The sequence below is a fragment of the Podarcis raffonei genome, chromosome 3 (genome assembly GCF_027172205.1).
Source record: "Podarcis raffonei isolate rPodRaf1 chromosome 3, rPodRaf1.pri, whole genome shotgun sequence".
Classification (NCBI taxonomy): Eukaryota; Metazoa; Chordata; class Lepidosauria; order Squamata; family Lacertidae; genus Podarcis; species Podarcis raffonei.
In genome coordinates, this window is record NC_070604.1 from 34,251,976 (window position 1) to 34,265,689 (window position 13,714).

The following is a 13,714-nucleotide window of genomic DNA, read 5'->3' on the forward strand; positions in this document are numbered from 1 at the left end:
ACTGCACCACCACAACCACCAAACAGAATTAAACCTGCAGCAAAGTATGTATTTCCACCTCTGGTGAGTCAGGACCTAATGCAACTCTCTACCACACCATAGCTGCTCCCTACCATAGCTGCTCTATGCATCTCAGACTGACAGGGCCGGTGGCTTCCTATCAGGTGCAAAAATGGTGCCATACACTTCCTGTCATGTCATGCATGAGGCAACCTTAATTTTCCATTTGCTTGAATTCCTGATGAGAGAATAGGAGGACCAGCTCCAGGTCTGAGGTGGACCAATGTAGGACGTGGGTGGCGCTGTGGTCCGAGCCTCTGAGCCTCTTGGGCTTGCCAATCCGAAGGTTGGCAGTTTGAATCCCTGCGACGGGGTGAGCTCCTGATGCTCTGTCCCAGCTCTTGCCAACCTAGCAGTTCAAAAGCATGCAAGTGCAAGTACAGTGGTACCTTGTTTTGCGACCGGGATCCGTTCTGGAGCCCCGGTCGCTAGCAGAAAAGGACGCAGGGTAAAGTGCTCGTCTGCGCACGTGCGCGGAGCGGTTTGTGCTTCTGAGCATGCACAAGTGACAACCCCAGAAGTAACCCATTCCAGTACTTCAGGGTTTGCTGTGGATGTTCGCTGGAACGGACTCTAGACGAGGCAGATGTTCACAGAGGTATTACTGTAGATAAATAAGTACTACTGTGGCGGGAAGGTAAACGGCGTTTCTGTGCGCTCTGGCTTCAGTCACGGTGTTCCGTTGTGCCAGAAGTGGTTTAGTCATGCTGGCCACATGAGCCGGAAAGCTGTCCGTGGAAAAACGCTGGCTCATAGCTGTCAACTTACAGATTTGAAAATAAGGGACCAGCAGCCTTGAAAATAAGGGACCAGCAGCCAAAATAAGGGACCTGCAGCCTCACCTGTTCCAGGCACTCCGGTCTTCCTGTCCTCCTGCAGTCTGGTCAAACTCATGCTGGTAGCTTCGAGAACACTGTCCAACCAACTTTGTAACCAGAGGTTCAACTGAATAGAATCTGAATCACATGCACCACAAGGCCTATGCAGCCTCAACTTAAGATGGCTCCCCGGCCTGGCTTTGCACTGCAAAGTTTGCAACAGCACATGCAACAAAATGGCGTCCAGCATTCAAAAACCCCCTCAGCTTGCATTAACTAGCCACACACAAGGCATGCAAGCTCCACCCCCCAGTCGTTCTTAGACTTCTTATTGGGTGAGCAACACAGCCAAGCAACACAGTTGGAGCCTCCCTCCTCCCTGGCCGGCAGGGAGGGAGGGAGAGGAGCTGCTTCCTTTGAAATTTAAGGGACATCATTTAAGGGACATTTAAGGGACATCTATCAATAAGGGATAGCGGTGGGATATGGAGCTGGAATAAGGGACTGTCCCTTCAAATAAGGGACACTTGACAGCTATGTGCTGGCTCCCTCAGCCTGAAAGCGAGATGAGTGCCACAACCCCATAGTTGCCTTTGACTGGACTTAACCATCCAGGGGTCCTTTACCTTTACCTATCATCAGGTCCTGGAGACATATCCAACAGCTGACAACTCTGGTTAATACAGTCATCTGAACTGCCATTTTAGTCTGCATTTTCAAGAGGATCATCTTTACCTATGTGTGTGCATACAGTGGTACCTCAGGTTACAGATGCTTCAGGTTACAGACTTGGCTAACCCAGAAATAGTACCTCGGGTTAAGAACTTTGCTTCAGGGTGAGAATGCTCGGTGGTGGTGCAGCAGCAGCAGGAGGCCCCATTAGCTAAAGTGGTACCTCAAGTTAAGAACAGTTTCAGGTTAAGAATGAACTTCCAGAACGAATTAAGCTCTTAACCCAAGGTACCACTGTACATAGTCTTTCTGGCAAGCCATGCTTGCTATCTCTCCTGATTCCTGCAGTACCTCACTTTCTGCCCTCTGGCTACTCCCACTGGAAAAGTAGATAGAGCTGAAGGAGGAAGTTGGGAGAGAAGTACCCTTTCCCACTTCCTCTTTCAGCTCTATGTTCTTCTCAGGGTTTGGGTTGGCACGTGAGCAGCTGAACTGAAACTGGAGTGACCAAGAGAGTGGAAGGGAAAGGAAGTGGATGACGGGGAGCAGAAAGTGGGGTGCTACAGAAATAAGGAGAAAGACTGCCAGTCATTCTATTTCCCCCCCCCCAGGTGCCAATCTAAAATTTGAAAAGCACATATAGCTGAAAGAGGAAATGCCAAAGAACACCACTCTTCCAATATCCCCCTTCAGCTATGTGTACTTGTTCAAAAGGAGGAAAGATAACTATCTCATGACAAAGAGGACCTGAGTATCATAGGCTTCATGAGCACCAGGGGAAATATTCAAGGGTGCCATTTCATACATCATGTCTGTGACCCCAGCCTAAGTATTTAAACTGGATAAAAACACAGCATTTCTTATTATAACATCATTTTTATTGTTTTATTGTCAAATGCTATCTATCTTAATATATTGCCCCAATCTAGGTTTGTAATTGCCCACCCCTACACCCAAATGCGGCCCGCCAAAGAGTTTTAGATTAGCATTTATCTCAAAACTTTATTTGTTAGCCAGAAGCCAACTGGATTATTATTTAAAAGCAGCCCACTAGCTTTAAGAAGCATTTGCAAAGCATTGTTAAAGACAGCTGCTTCCCAGATAGGAGTTAACACAGTGCAACATATGCCCAGTTTTCATTTCCTGTTGAAAACCCTGTTTGCTGTTGTTACAAATTTTTCATCGGGGGGAGGCTTCCTTGGGCTTCCAGGCTGAAGGAACTTCTTAATCGTAGGGACATCACACATTCTTGCTTTAAAAGCCTAAAATTGCAAATGTTGCAAATCATTCAGAGCAAGTAAATTAGGTCTGCAATCTAAAAATTACAGCACTGAACAAATTTGAAGCCAGTGTAAGTGTCAGGCCTGAATCCTGAGAAGTGTGAGTTTGCTGACTGCAGCCCCAATCAATGACTGTCAGTTCCTGAAGTCTCTTGGGGAAAACCACAACAGTAAAACCAATAATTCATACTTTCCAAACCAAAATGCTAACCGAAACACAGCTACCCCTTGGAAATAGGCCCTTCTCTGAATTTTGCAATGCAGTTCTGCAATGAAAAAAATGTATACAAAAATGTGTATATTAGGGGGAAATGTGCATAAAATGGGTAGCTCAAATGGAAAGCAAGAGATAAAGGTTTAGGATACTTTGCTGCAGGGACTTGGGCCTTCAACGTAATCTAAGATAGAAACTAGGGTTGCCATATGTCCGGAATTTTCCCGACATATCCGGGATATTGCTATCTCTAGCAGTGTACAGGCAGAAATCAGCAAAAAATGTCTGGATAATCTGGACATATGGCAGCTCATGCAGGCAGTGCAATTTTTTGCGATTTTCCTTAAAAATAGCCCCCAAACAGCATTTATTTACTTTTATTTTTTTTGCGATTTTGCCATAAAAAGCTCAACAACTTTGGCGCCCCAAAATGATTTTTGTCTGGATTTTCACTGTTTGAAATATGGCAATCCTATGGAAACTCTAGCTTTCATTAGAATGGTGTTGTGTAACATACTTCCTTGTTCTCAGGAGTATCAGCGTCTGACTAGCTATACGTGAGTTTGGAAAATGTCGAGGACACAATCAGTCAAATGCCTGTTCACTTCAGCTGAAGGTTTATATTACTGAGTACACGGTCATTGTTAATTCAGCTACTTCTTTTACCTGCAACAAAGGAAACTGTGAGAGAATGGTGGACTCCTTCTCTTCTGCCATTAATAGGGTCTCAATCAGTTGGACATCAGCCCAGGTCCACTGGTTGCCAAGAAGGAAAGGATGCCCGTTCTCTTTTAAAACCTACGGAAGAAAAGTTCATTGCATGCATGTACATGGCAGTACGAAGCGAGGAGGTAGCTACAAGGCGAGAGGGTCTTTCCAGGGTGGCACTCATATCTAGAATGTCCTTCACACAGAGGGTCATCTAGTGGCCATGCATTGGTCATTAAGGCACCAGGCAAAGACCATTTTGTTCTTCCAGGCCTTTTAGGGTTTATGCATTTACACCCCACTTTTTACCAAAGCACGTGGTTCTGCCAAACCGTAACTAGCACCAAAATCTATGGCCTTTCACTTTCAACAAAATATGACATACCAGAATGTGGTGCCAGCATGTTACGTACAGTAAAGGTAAAGGTAAAGGGACCCCTGACCATTAGGTCCAGTCGTGACCGACTCTGGGGTTGCGGCGCTCATCTCGCTTTATTGGCCGAGGGATCCGGGGTACAGCTTCCGGGTCAGGTGGCCAGCATGACTAAGCCGCTTCTGGCGAACCAGAGCAGTGCACGGAAATGCCGTTTACCTTCCCACCAGAGCGATACCTATTTATCTACTTACACTTTGACGTGCTTTTGATCTGCTAGGTTGGCAGGAGCAGGGACCGAGCAACGGGAGCTCACCCCATTGTGGGGATTTGAACCACCAACCTTCTGATCGGCAAGTCCTAGGCTCTGTGGTTTAACCCACAGCGCCACCCACATCCCACGTTACATACAGTACCTTCTCATAAACCGGGAAGTATCTTTTTGTGGCGCGTTCAATGATTAAACTAAGATTCTTCTCTTTTTCTCCAGGAGGTGATTTGTGGTGAACCCTGATCATTCCCATCAGATCGGTTGTTCCTTCCACGTACATATCAATTCTGGGGGGGAAAGAGAGGCAATGTCATCCTAAATAAACTACAGGCTGCCCTGATCATTAGGCGTTGCTGAGGCTTAGCTTCCCATGTGTCTGGTTTCGGCTCCAGCACTTGATGGGATGCAAAAGGAAATAGTGACGGAGAAGGGAGCAGGTGGAGCTGAGCATCTGTGCAACGCATACTTGGATGCATGCTGATCCCACTAGTCCCAAGGCCACCATCCGAATGGTCAAGGATCAACACAGGGATCTGCACACTCAGTGTGGGGTTTACAGGCTAGCAGGTGTACTGAGCTGGCATTCCTATGTACCTGGACCAAGCCTCATAGGCCATAGAAGAATTTACTTCCAAGGAAACATGCATAGGCTTGAATTCGGGGGGGGGGGGATATCTGCTCCTACCACATAAACACACCTCCTATTTAGGAACACCTTTACAGTATTGTCAATAAGTACTGGGTGCAACTTGCTTATAAAACTGCACTGTAAACCAAATCCTTCCCTATCTCTGTTTGTTCTGCCTTTCCTCCCACGCCTTCTATGCCTTGCTTCAAGTGGTGTTTGTAATATTAACAATCACGCAGGGGTATATATATAAAACAAAGAACTTGATTAAAGCAAGCTTGCATTCAACGCCTAACTCTCTCTGACCCTCCAGCAATTTTTGCTAAGACACTTCCTGGTAGCTGTTTCCTGAATCTGCGCTAAGTTTCTCTCCCTGACTGCTGTCCTCTTGCTTAGTTCCACATATAAATATTTATATAAATTATAATCTATATAAATTAAATTTTCTGATTTACATTTTAAAGTACTCATTTTTACATCCTTAAGATATCAATGACTTCCCGTCTTCTCCTTCCATAGCTCATTTTGCATATCATAAAGGTAAAAGGACCCCTGACCATTTGGTCCAGTCATAGCCGACTCTGGGGTTGTGGCGCTCATCTCGCTTTATTGGCCGAAGGAGCCGGTGTACAGCTTCCAGGTCATATGGCCAGCAGCTGCACGGAAACACCGTTTACCTTCCCGCCGGAGCAGTACCTATTTATCTACTTGCACTGGCGCTAGGTTGGCAGGAGCAGGGACTGAGCAACGGGAGCTCACCCCATCGCAGGGATTCGAACTGCCGACATTCTGATCGGCAAGCCCTAGGCTCTGTGGTTTAACCCACAGTGCCACCTGCGTCCCTCATAATCGTATTAGGGTGGTCCTAATAAGCACCCCTGAGGAATGCATGTGTATAAAACACATAAAACATGAAAGTTCAAAAATACTAAGAAAAATGCTAAAACACACCCTGGACAGCTCAGTTGGGTAGAGTGTGGTGCTGATAATGCCAAGGTTGCAGGTTCGATCCCCGTATGGGACAGCTGCATATTAAAGTTGTAGTAGATGATCCTCAGGGTCCTATATGATTCTTCCAAAGTCTTAATCCCTTTGCACAACATTAGCCACTGCAGGAGTCAGAGAGGTACCACAGGCTATCGGGTTAACCCTTCATCTGCCAATCACTCTGCAGAAAGTATTGATAAAAGGCTACTTTCAGTCAGGCCCTTTTCTCAACAAAAGGGCCAATTTATCAATGAAACCATACTCTATTCGAATAAAACATGAACCAAACAAATACACTGAGCAAGGCTGAGACCATGTTTAGCCTCTAGTCGACCTCAGAGACCCCTCCATCCACGTAGCAGGAAATTCTTCCTGAGCCTCCCGCCTGTGAAACTGGTTTAACAAGAAACTATCTAAGCAGACCTGTCAAAAAGGCAGATCTGTGTATGAGTGAAACTGGTCCTTGTCAATGGATTCTGGAGTCGAGGTATTCACCATTTCAAAAGGGTGTCTCAGACAGGCCAGGGAGGGCTGTTAGCAGGTATTGTCTGCCAATCAAGATGCCTGACTTGTAAATATGTCAGAGAAACAGGAAATCTGAGCAGGATCTGATTTACATAGAATTGTAGAGCATAGAACCCATTTTTATGGCATCTGTATTACAATTTGGGGTGGTCTTTCTGTTACAATTTCTGAAGCTTTAAAAGGGTCTGCACATTCTGCTCTAGGCTCCTGACCTCCTTACGTGTGTGTGTGTGTGTGTGTGTGTGTGTGTGTGTGTGTGTGTAGACTCGGTTGCAACAGATATGCAATGAATAACAGCCAGCCTTGCTTCCTGTTACTAGGTTCCATCTCAGTTTTGTTTTCTCTGACCAACAGTGGACCTTGACAGAAGTGGGGCTGTAAAATCCAACTCCAAATTTTCTTACATGATCGCTATAAATATGGAAGAAGTGTATATGCAAAACATATGCATATGCTTCTTCACAGCTGTTTCAAGACCTTTTTGCTACCTGAAGCTGAGCTCAGAGGGTATCCCCTCTTCTAAGTTATTGCTGTTGCTATTCAGTCACCAGTTCCTGCCTTCATTGCTCCTCAAGCGGGTGGCACTGTGGGTTAAACCACAGAGCCTAGGGCTTGCCGATTGGAAGGTCAGCGGTTTGAATCAATGTGATAGGGTGAGCTCCCATTGCTCGGTCCCTGTTCCTGCCAACCTAGCAGTTCGAAAGCACAAAATGCAAGTAGATAAATAGGTACCACTCCGGCGGTAAGGTAAACGGCGTTTCCATGCACTGCTCTGATTTGCCAGAAGCGGCTTAGTCATGCTGGCCACATGACCTGGAAGCTGTACGCCGGCTCCCTCGGCCAGTAAAGTGAGATCAGCGCTGCAACCCCAGAGTTGTCTGCGACTGGACCTAATGGTCAGGGGTCCCTTTACCTTTACCCTTTATTGTTTTGTTATATTAAAAAAGCAGGCGCTTAGGCCAGAAAAAACCTTGCATATTAGTGTAATATGGCTTCTAAAAACATACTGTGCTCTCTCCTTCAGGTTTTTCCCATAGAGGTTGTGTTTTGCAGCAATGTAGTAGAGGATGGCTCGAGTCTGCACTAGCTTCATTCCGTCAATTTCAACCATGGGGACTTGTTGAAAGAGCAGAAATCCATCTGTTGAAAGAGAATCATCATGTCAGCCCTGGCAAGTTCCTGTACCGCTTTGCATGGTGAACTTCCTACAATGGGAAAGGAAGCATTTAAAGAAAAGGGGGGGGATTGCATGGGTTGAACCTCTGCCCACGTTCCATAGTGAGAGCAGAGATGCTTGTAACACCATTTCCAATGGTGAAGCAGAATCAACGTAGCTGAGTTCTTGTTCACACACACCCAAACACACTTGCATTAGAATTTCTTGGCACACACACACACAGAGCTCTGGATCTGGATGAAGTTATTAAATCTGTAGCCTTACCTTTTAATAACTTTTCATATTGCTCTCTTGTTTCCAAAAACTCTTCTTCAAACTGAAAAAGCGAGAGGACTAACATTTCATTTATTTCGTTAAATAATCAACCAAGAGTGCTGTAGCACGTTAACCAATAAATTTATTACAGCATATGCCTTTATGGGTCATAGCCTACTGCATCAGTGACCATCTAAGTGGACAATTTATATAACCTGAGAATAGAAAGAATGAAACTTTTAAATAGAGGTCCAAAGGCTAAGCAACATACAAACCAGCCATGGCTGTGTTACGAGACTATACAGAGCATTAATGGATTATTATGGATCAGGGATATTGAGTGAATAAACATAATTGGTTGATATAGGACTTTAATTCATGTAGAAGCTAGATTAATCTTTTCCTAGTCCCCGGGATGCCAGCTGTTGTTCTGTTAAGTGGTTCTGTTAATTTCAAACAAGAACACACACTTGTCTATCATGTTGAGAGCTCATTTCCATGTTACTGTATTCCAGAAAGAAAGAAAAGTGTTTGCAGCCTGCTTAACCTGGAAAAGGTAAAGGTAAAGAGGGATGGGGGAGGCGCTGTGGGTTAAACCACAGTGCCTAGGACTTGCCGATCAGAAGGTTGGCAGTTCAAATCCCCACGACGGGGTGAGCTCCTGTTGCTCGGTCCCTGCTCCTGCCAACCTAGCAGTTTGAAAGCACGTCAAAGTGCAAGTAGATAAATAGGTACCGCTCTGGCGGGAAGGTAAACGGCATTTCCGTGCGCTGCTCTGGCTCGCCAGAAGCAGCTTAGTCATGCTGGCCACATGACCTGGAAGCTGTACGCCGGCTGCCTCGGCCAATAAAGCAAGATGAGCGCTGCAACCCCAGAGTCGGCCATGACTGGACCTAATGGTCAGGAGTACCTTTACCTTTAGTAACCTGGAAAATGTGGGAGTCAGGTGAGGGAGTTGGAGGCAGCATCCCAGCATACAGTTCTTTCCTGATTTCCAAGTGGCCCTATAACCTGACAGCTTTAGTGACAATTTCAACACTACAGACCGGAGTGTGGGTTGTGGGATATGTGATATCCTCCTGTAACAAAAGGAAGCCTTGTGGCTGCCTTGGTTATGCTTTCCTTGGTTTTTAAAATAAAAAATATTGCATCGAAAGGAAATGTGTCCATGATGTTGAGTGACAGCCAAGGATCTTACTCCTATCGTTGTGAAATAATGGGTTATGTACCTGTGGCTGCCCTGCCAAACCATCTAGATCAGAAACCCAGGCTCCTGTCTGCTGATATGGTCCTAAGGATGCTCTAATTGTGGCAATGGTTCCCGTGGTCATCCTGGCATGACTTCAAACAAGCAACTCATTTGCAGATTTCCTTCTGGAAGAAAACAAAGGCACAGACCTCGACACCTGCAGCAGCTAACAGCCAGCGAATGGATTCCATTCTCCCTCTTCCATTGAAATAATAAAGCTTGGGTTTCCCAGCCATGGTATTCAGGTGCTGGGTATTCTGGAAGGAAAGAGCGGAAAGATGGAAGTGTTTATGGGGAGGCTGAAAGCCATGCAAACAGTATAGGTTTGGGGAAGAAAATTAATACAGTGGTACCTCAGGTTACATACGCTTCAGGTTACATACGCTTCAGGTTACAGACTCCGCTAACCCAGAAATAGTGCTTCAGGTTATGAACTTTGCTTCAGGATGAGAACAGAAATCGTGCTCTGGTTGTGCAGCAGTAGCAGGAGGCCCCATTGGCTAAAATGGTGCTTCAGGTTAAGAACAGTTTCAGGTTAAGAACGGACCTCCGGAACGAATTAAGTACTTAACCTGAGGTACCATTGTAAATGGTAGGATTTTTATTAGTTGAGATATGAAGGGAATATACCAGCTGCAGAGGAATTCCTGGGCTGGCCAATGCAAAAATGACCTGGCCAAGCAAGGGCCATTAAGAAACAATAGAGGACCATTGAAAACCACTGGCAAGACAAGAGAACTGTCCTTCTCCCCTGCCCTGAAGTGTGAACAGAGGGGATTTGGAAGGATGGCCAGGTAATTGGGTGTGAGGTGACAGGAAAAGAGTGCTTTGGCAAGGTGTACTGAGGAGAAGGGAGAACAAAGACAGAGATCCATCTTGGGCAGGCTGACTGAAGGCAATTGGGGGGGGAGATGCCTTGGACTCCAGTGCTGGATCTGTGGTCTAAACCACTAAGCCTCTTGGGCTTGCTGATCGGAAGGGTCAGCAGTTCGAATCCCCACAACAGGGTGAGCTTTCGTTGCTCTGTCCCAGCTCCTGCCAGCCTAGCAGTTTGAAAGCACAACAGTGTGATTAGATAAATAGGTACTGCTGTGGTGGGAAGGTAAACAGCGTTTCTGTGTGCTCTGGCTTCCGTCATGGTGTTCCGTTGCGCCAGAAGTGGTTTAGTCATGCTGGGCACATGACCCGGAAAACTGTCTGCGGACAAACGCCGGCTCCCTTGGCCTGAAAGCGAGATGAGCTCCCCAACCCCATAGTCGCCTTTGACTGGACTAAACCGTCCAGGGGTCCTTTACCTTTAACTTTACCATTTCTTAAAACTACAACAGCCTCTGCCGTGTCCAATTCTCCAAAGGAGCACAGACCTGGCTTGAGGTCCAAGATCCCTAGAATCCTGTGCGCAACTTGGCAGGGATTGGGGTGATTTATAACAATATTTTGCAGGAGGTACATCTTACAATATTCATCTCAAGTCTGGGAACTAAATGCAGATCTTTGTTTTCTTTGATACATTTTGTTTATTATTCATGTCTTTATTGAAACACACTTGCCTTTTCATGCGCAGGGCAGCTTATTATGAGTGATATGAAGTCACACAGAACCAACAATAAAACTGAAAAGCTCCACGACATAACAAAAGCTTTCAGCATCCAGCTGGTGGCCAACTCTCCAATGAGAGCATGACGACAGTAAAATCACAAATCCTAGAAAAGCATCACTCTGTGGCCAAATACCTTATGAAACAAGCTTTTTTAACATTGCTTTTGAAAGATCAGGAGACACAAATGTATACAGATTAACCTTCCTTAGAAGCTTGCTCTACCGGTTGATTCAGTTGTGATCTCTCCAACGAACATGTTTTTTTATCACCTTGGGTGCCAAATTAATATGCAGCTGTAAAGTCAACAATTTTTGAAGCTACAAAGCCTTAAAATTGGCTTAAAATTAAGGTTCTGTTACAGGAATCCAAAAGAGCAGTATTGTATCTCTTAACTCCACCCAAACTCTGATTTAGCTGGCAAGCAGACAACTTCTGCTTTTGCCACGCTTTCTGCCAGTGTTCATGTGCCTCTGACAGTTGCCTGACAAGGAGAAAGGAGGCAGGTGGAAGGTGAACCTTCTCTAAGCATGGAGGAAATGACCACGAATGCTTCATTTGCTGAATGTTTGCTCTTGAGGCAAGTGGCATGCAAACTCATACAGACAGGCATTTCCTTTTTGCCTGTTAAACCGTTCTTCAGAACACATAGATTAAATGCAACCACGCCAACATTTTTTATGATTGCTGTCCCTGCTTTCTTTGTATAGCCTTAGTTATTAAAGACATGGATGTGCATTAGGAACTAACCTCGGAGCCTTTGGTGTGAGCGTCAGGTGGTTCTTCCTGTTGTGACACAAAAAGCTTTGCCTAAAAGCAATTAAATCCTGGAACTCCTCCCACAGAGGTGACTTTGCCACTCAAACAATAAAGATAACGTTCCAGCCTCTGTTTGAGTGAACCTAAAGCCACGTTCGCAAGCTCAACAAGGATTTGCAGTTCCTTCCTGCACTAGTACTGGCTACTTTGTCACGTCTCGGTTCTAAAGTGTCTGTTTTCTACCCCAGATTAATTATATTCTCTCTAACGTGCACACGAGGTCAAAGATAATTTTTAATGTCATGTGTGAAAACACCTGGAACTTTCAGATCTGCGTGGATTTAAATATAAGTTAAATATAAGATAAATTCCAGAGAGTTAGCCACGTGAATCCTTTTTGGCAAATCCAGTTGAACAACTCTTGTTAACAAACTTGTTAATAAATAGTGTGGCATAAGCTGTTGTGGACCAGCTTGTCTGTCAAAGTTGGATGTGGCCCATGAGAGCTTGTGCCAGGATATTATCGTCAATTTGTTCATCGACATCTTTGGCCAGAGAAGGAGGTCCCGACAGGCCCCACTGTTGACACCTAGACCATGGGTAGGCAAACTAAGGCCCAAGGGCCAGATCCGGCCCAATTGCCTTCTAAATCCAGCCCGCGGACAGTCCAGGAATCAGCATGTTTTTACATGAGTAGAATGTGTGCTTTTATTTAAAATGCATCTCTGGGTTATTTATGGGGCTCAGGAATTTGTTCATCCCCCCCCCAATATAGTCTGGCCCCCCACAAAGGCTGAGGGACAGTGGACCGGCCCCCTGCTGAAAAAGTTTGCCAACCCCTGACCTAGACTCTGTCTCCCTTGCTTCCCCTTCCTAGCCCACCATTCTGAACAGTGCCAGCTTTTAATTGCCTATACAGTGGTACCTCAGGTTAAGTACTTAATTTGTTCTGGAGGTCTGTTCTTAACCTGAAACTGTTCTTAACCTGAAGCACCACTTTAGCTAATGGGGCCTCCCACTGCCGCCACGCCGCTGCTGCACGATTTCTGTTCTCATCCTGAAACAAAGTTCCTAACCAGAGGTACTATTTCTGGGTTAGCGGAGTCTGTAACCTGAAGCGTCCGTAACCTGAAGGGTATGTAACCCGAGGTACCACTGTAATGCCCCATAATTTTGTTTTCCTTTTGCACTGTAATGCTGTGAGATCTTTGGATGAAGGATGGTATATAAATTTAATAAATCATCATCATCCAGAATCACTTTTTGGGAGTCGTGTGCAACAAAATCGTTCTCTTGATGCTTTTAACTGGCAAGATTAGAAAACAAAGCAGTAGCCAGCAGGTGGCACTGGCAGCAAGCAATTGAATTTGATTCATTTCCTCTACCTGGCAGGTAGCTTTCGCCTAGGAAAACTTATCAGAAATGTAGCTTCCGAAAAACAGCCTTATTAGCAAAAGAGGGTGTCTTCAGAAAACCCACACTTATTTAGTAATTTGTGCATTGTGAACTGACCAGGAATTTGAGTTAGCAGACTATACTATCAGCTGTAGCCATAGCCTTTGAAACACAGCATTTTGGTAGTCTCCTATCGTCCACCAACTGTAACCTTAGCCAGTAACGCAATAGCCCTAATATTAGTCATTATCCAACTGAGGTTCAGATTCAGTCTAAAAATAGCCACTGATATGTTATCTGAAAGAAGGTTCTGAAAAAGCTACCCCAGACTGCCTTCTGTGGCCTGCGGCTTTTTTCAGCTACGTCAGGCTGGGACTAGCGAATCATATGGTTGCCGGTTCGATCCCTATATGAGACAGCTGCATATTCCTGCATTGCAGGGGGTTGGACTAGATGATCCTCAGGGTCCCTTCCAACTCTACGATTCTATGTTTCTATGACTCTATTAAGTGAGAAAACAGCAACAGCAACCACAATCATATGTGTGGGTAGACACATATAAAATTGCAGTATCAATAAAGGATCCAGAATAGGGCTGGATTTGGGTTTGATGAGGCCCTAAGCTACTGAAAATAATGGGTACAGCTGTCCTTTGTGAACAACAAATTGTCACTGCTTTTGTGTTGAATATAGTGGTACCTCAGGTTAAGTACTTAATTCATCCTGGAGGTCCGTTCTTAACCTGC

General features: G+C 45.2%; 1 protein-coding gene across 2 annotated transcripts; it reads right to left on the minus strand.

The window, feature by feature from the left end:
- Nucleotides 1–2,448: 2,448 nt before the first annotated feature.
- On the minus strand, nt 2,449–11,777 carry LOC128410196 (glutathione S-transferase A4-like). 2 transcript variants are annotated; one of them, XM_053381045.1, is made up of 7 exons: nt 11,565–11,777; nt 9,367–9,474; nt 7,978–8,029; nt 7,544–7,676; nt 4,542–4,683; nt 3,711–3,842; nt 2,461–2,812 (listed from the first exon to the last, which is right to left on the minus strand). In XM_053381045.1, the coding sequence occupies exons 2-7, from the start codon at nt 9,451–9,453 to the stop codon at nt 2,687–2,689; spliced, it is 672 nt and encodes a 223-aa protein (XP_053237020.1). In that variant the 5' UTR covers nt 9,454–9,474; nt 11,565–11,777; the 3' UTR covers nt 2,461–2,686. The 2 variants fall into 2 exon arrangements, with proteins under 2 accessions (XP_053237021.1, XP_053237020.1); XM_053381046.1 differs by lacking the exons at nt 7,544–7,676; nt 7,978–8,029; nt 9,367–9,474; nt 11,565–11,777 and adding an exon at nt 5,976–6,465 and having other exon boundaries at nt 2,449–2,812.
- Between the last annotated feature and the right edge of the window lie 1,937 nt (nt 11,778–13,714).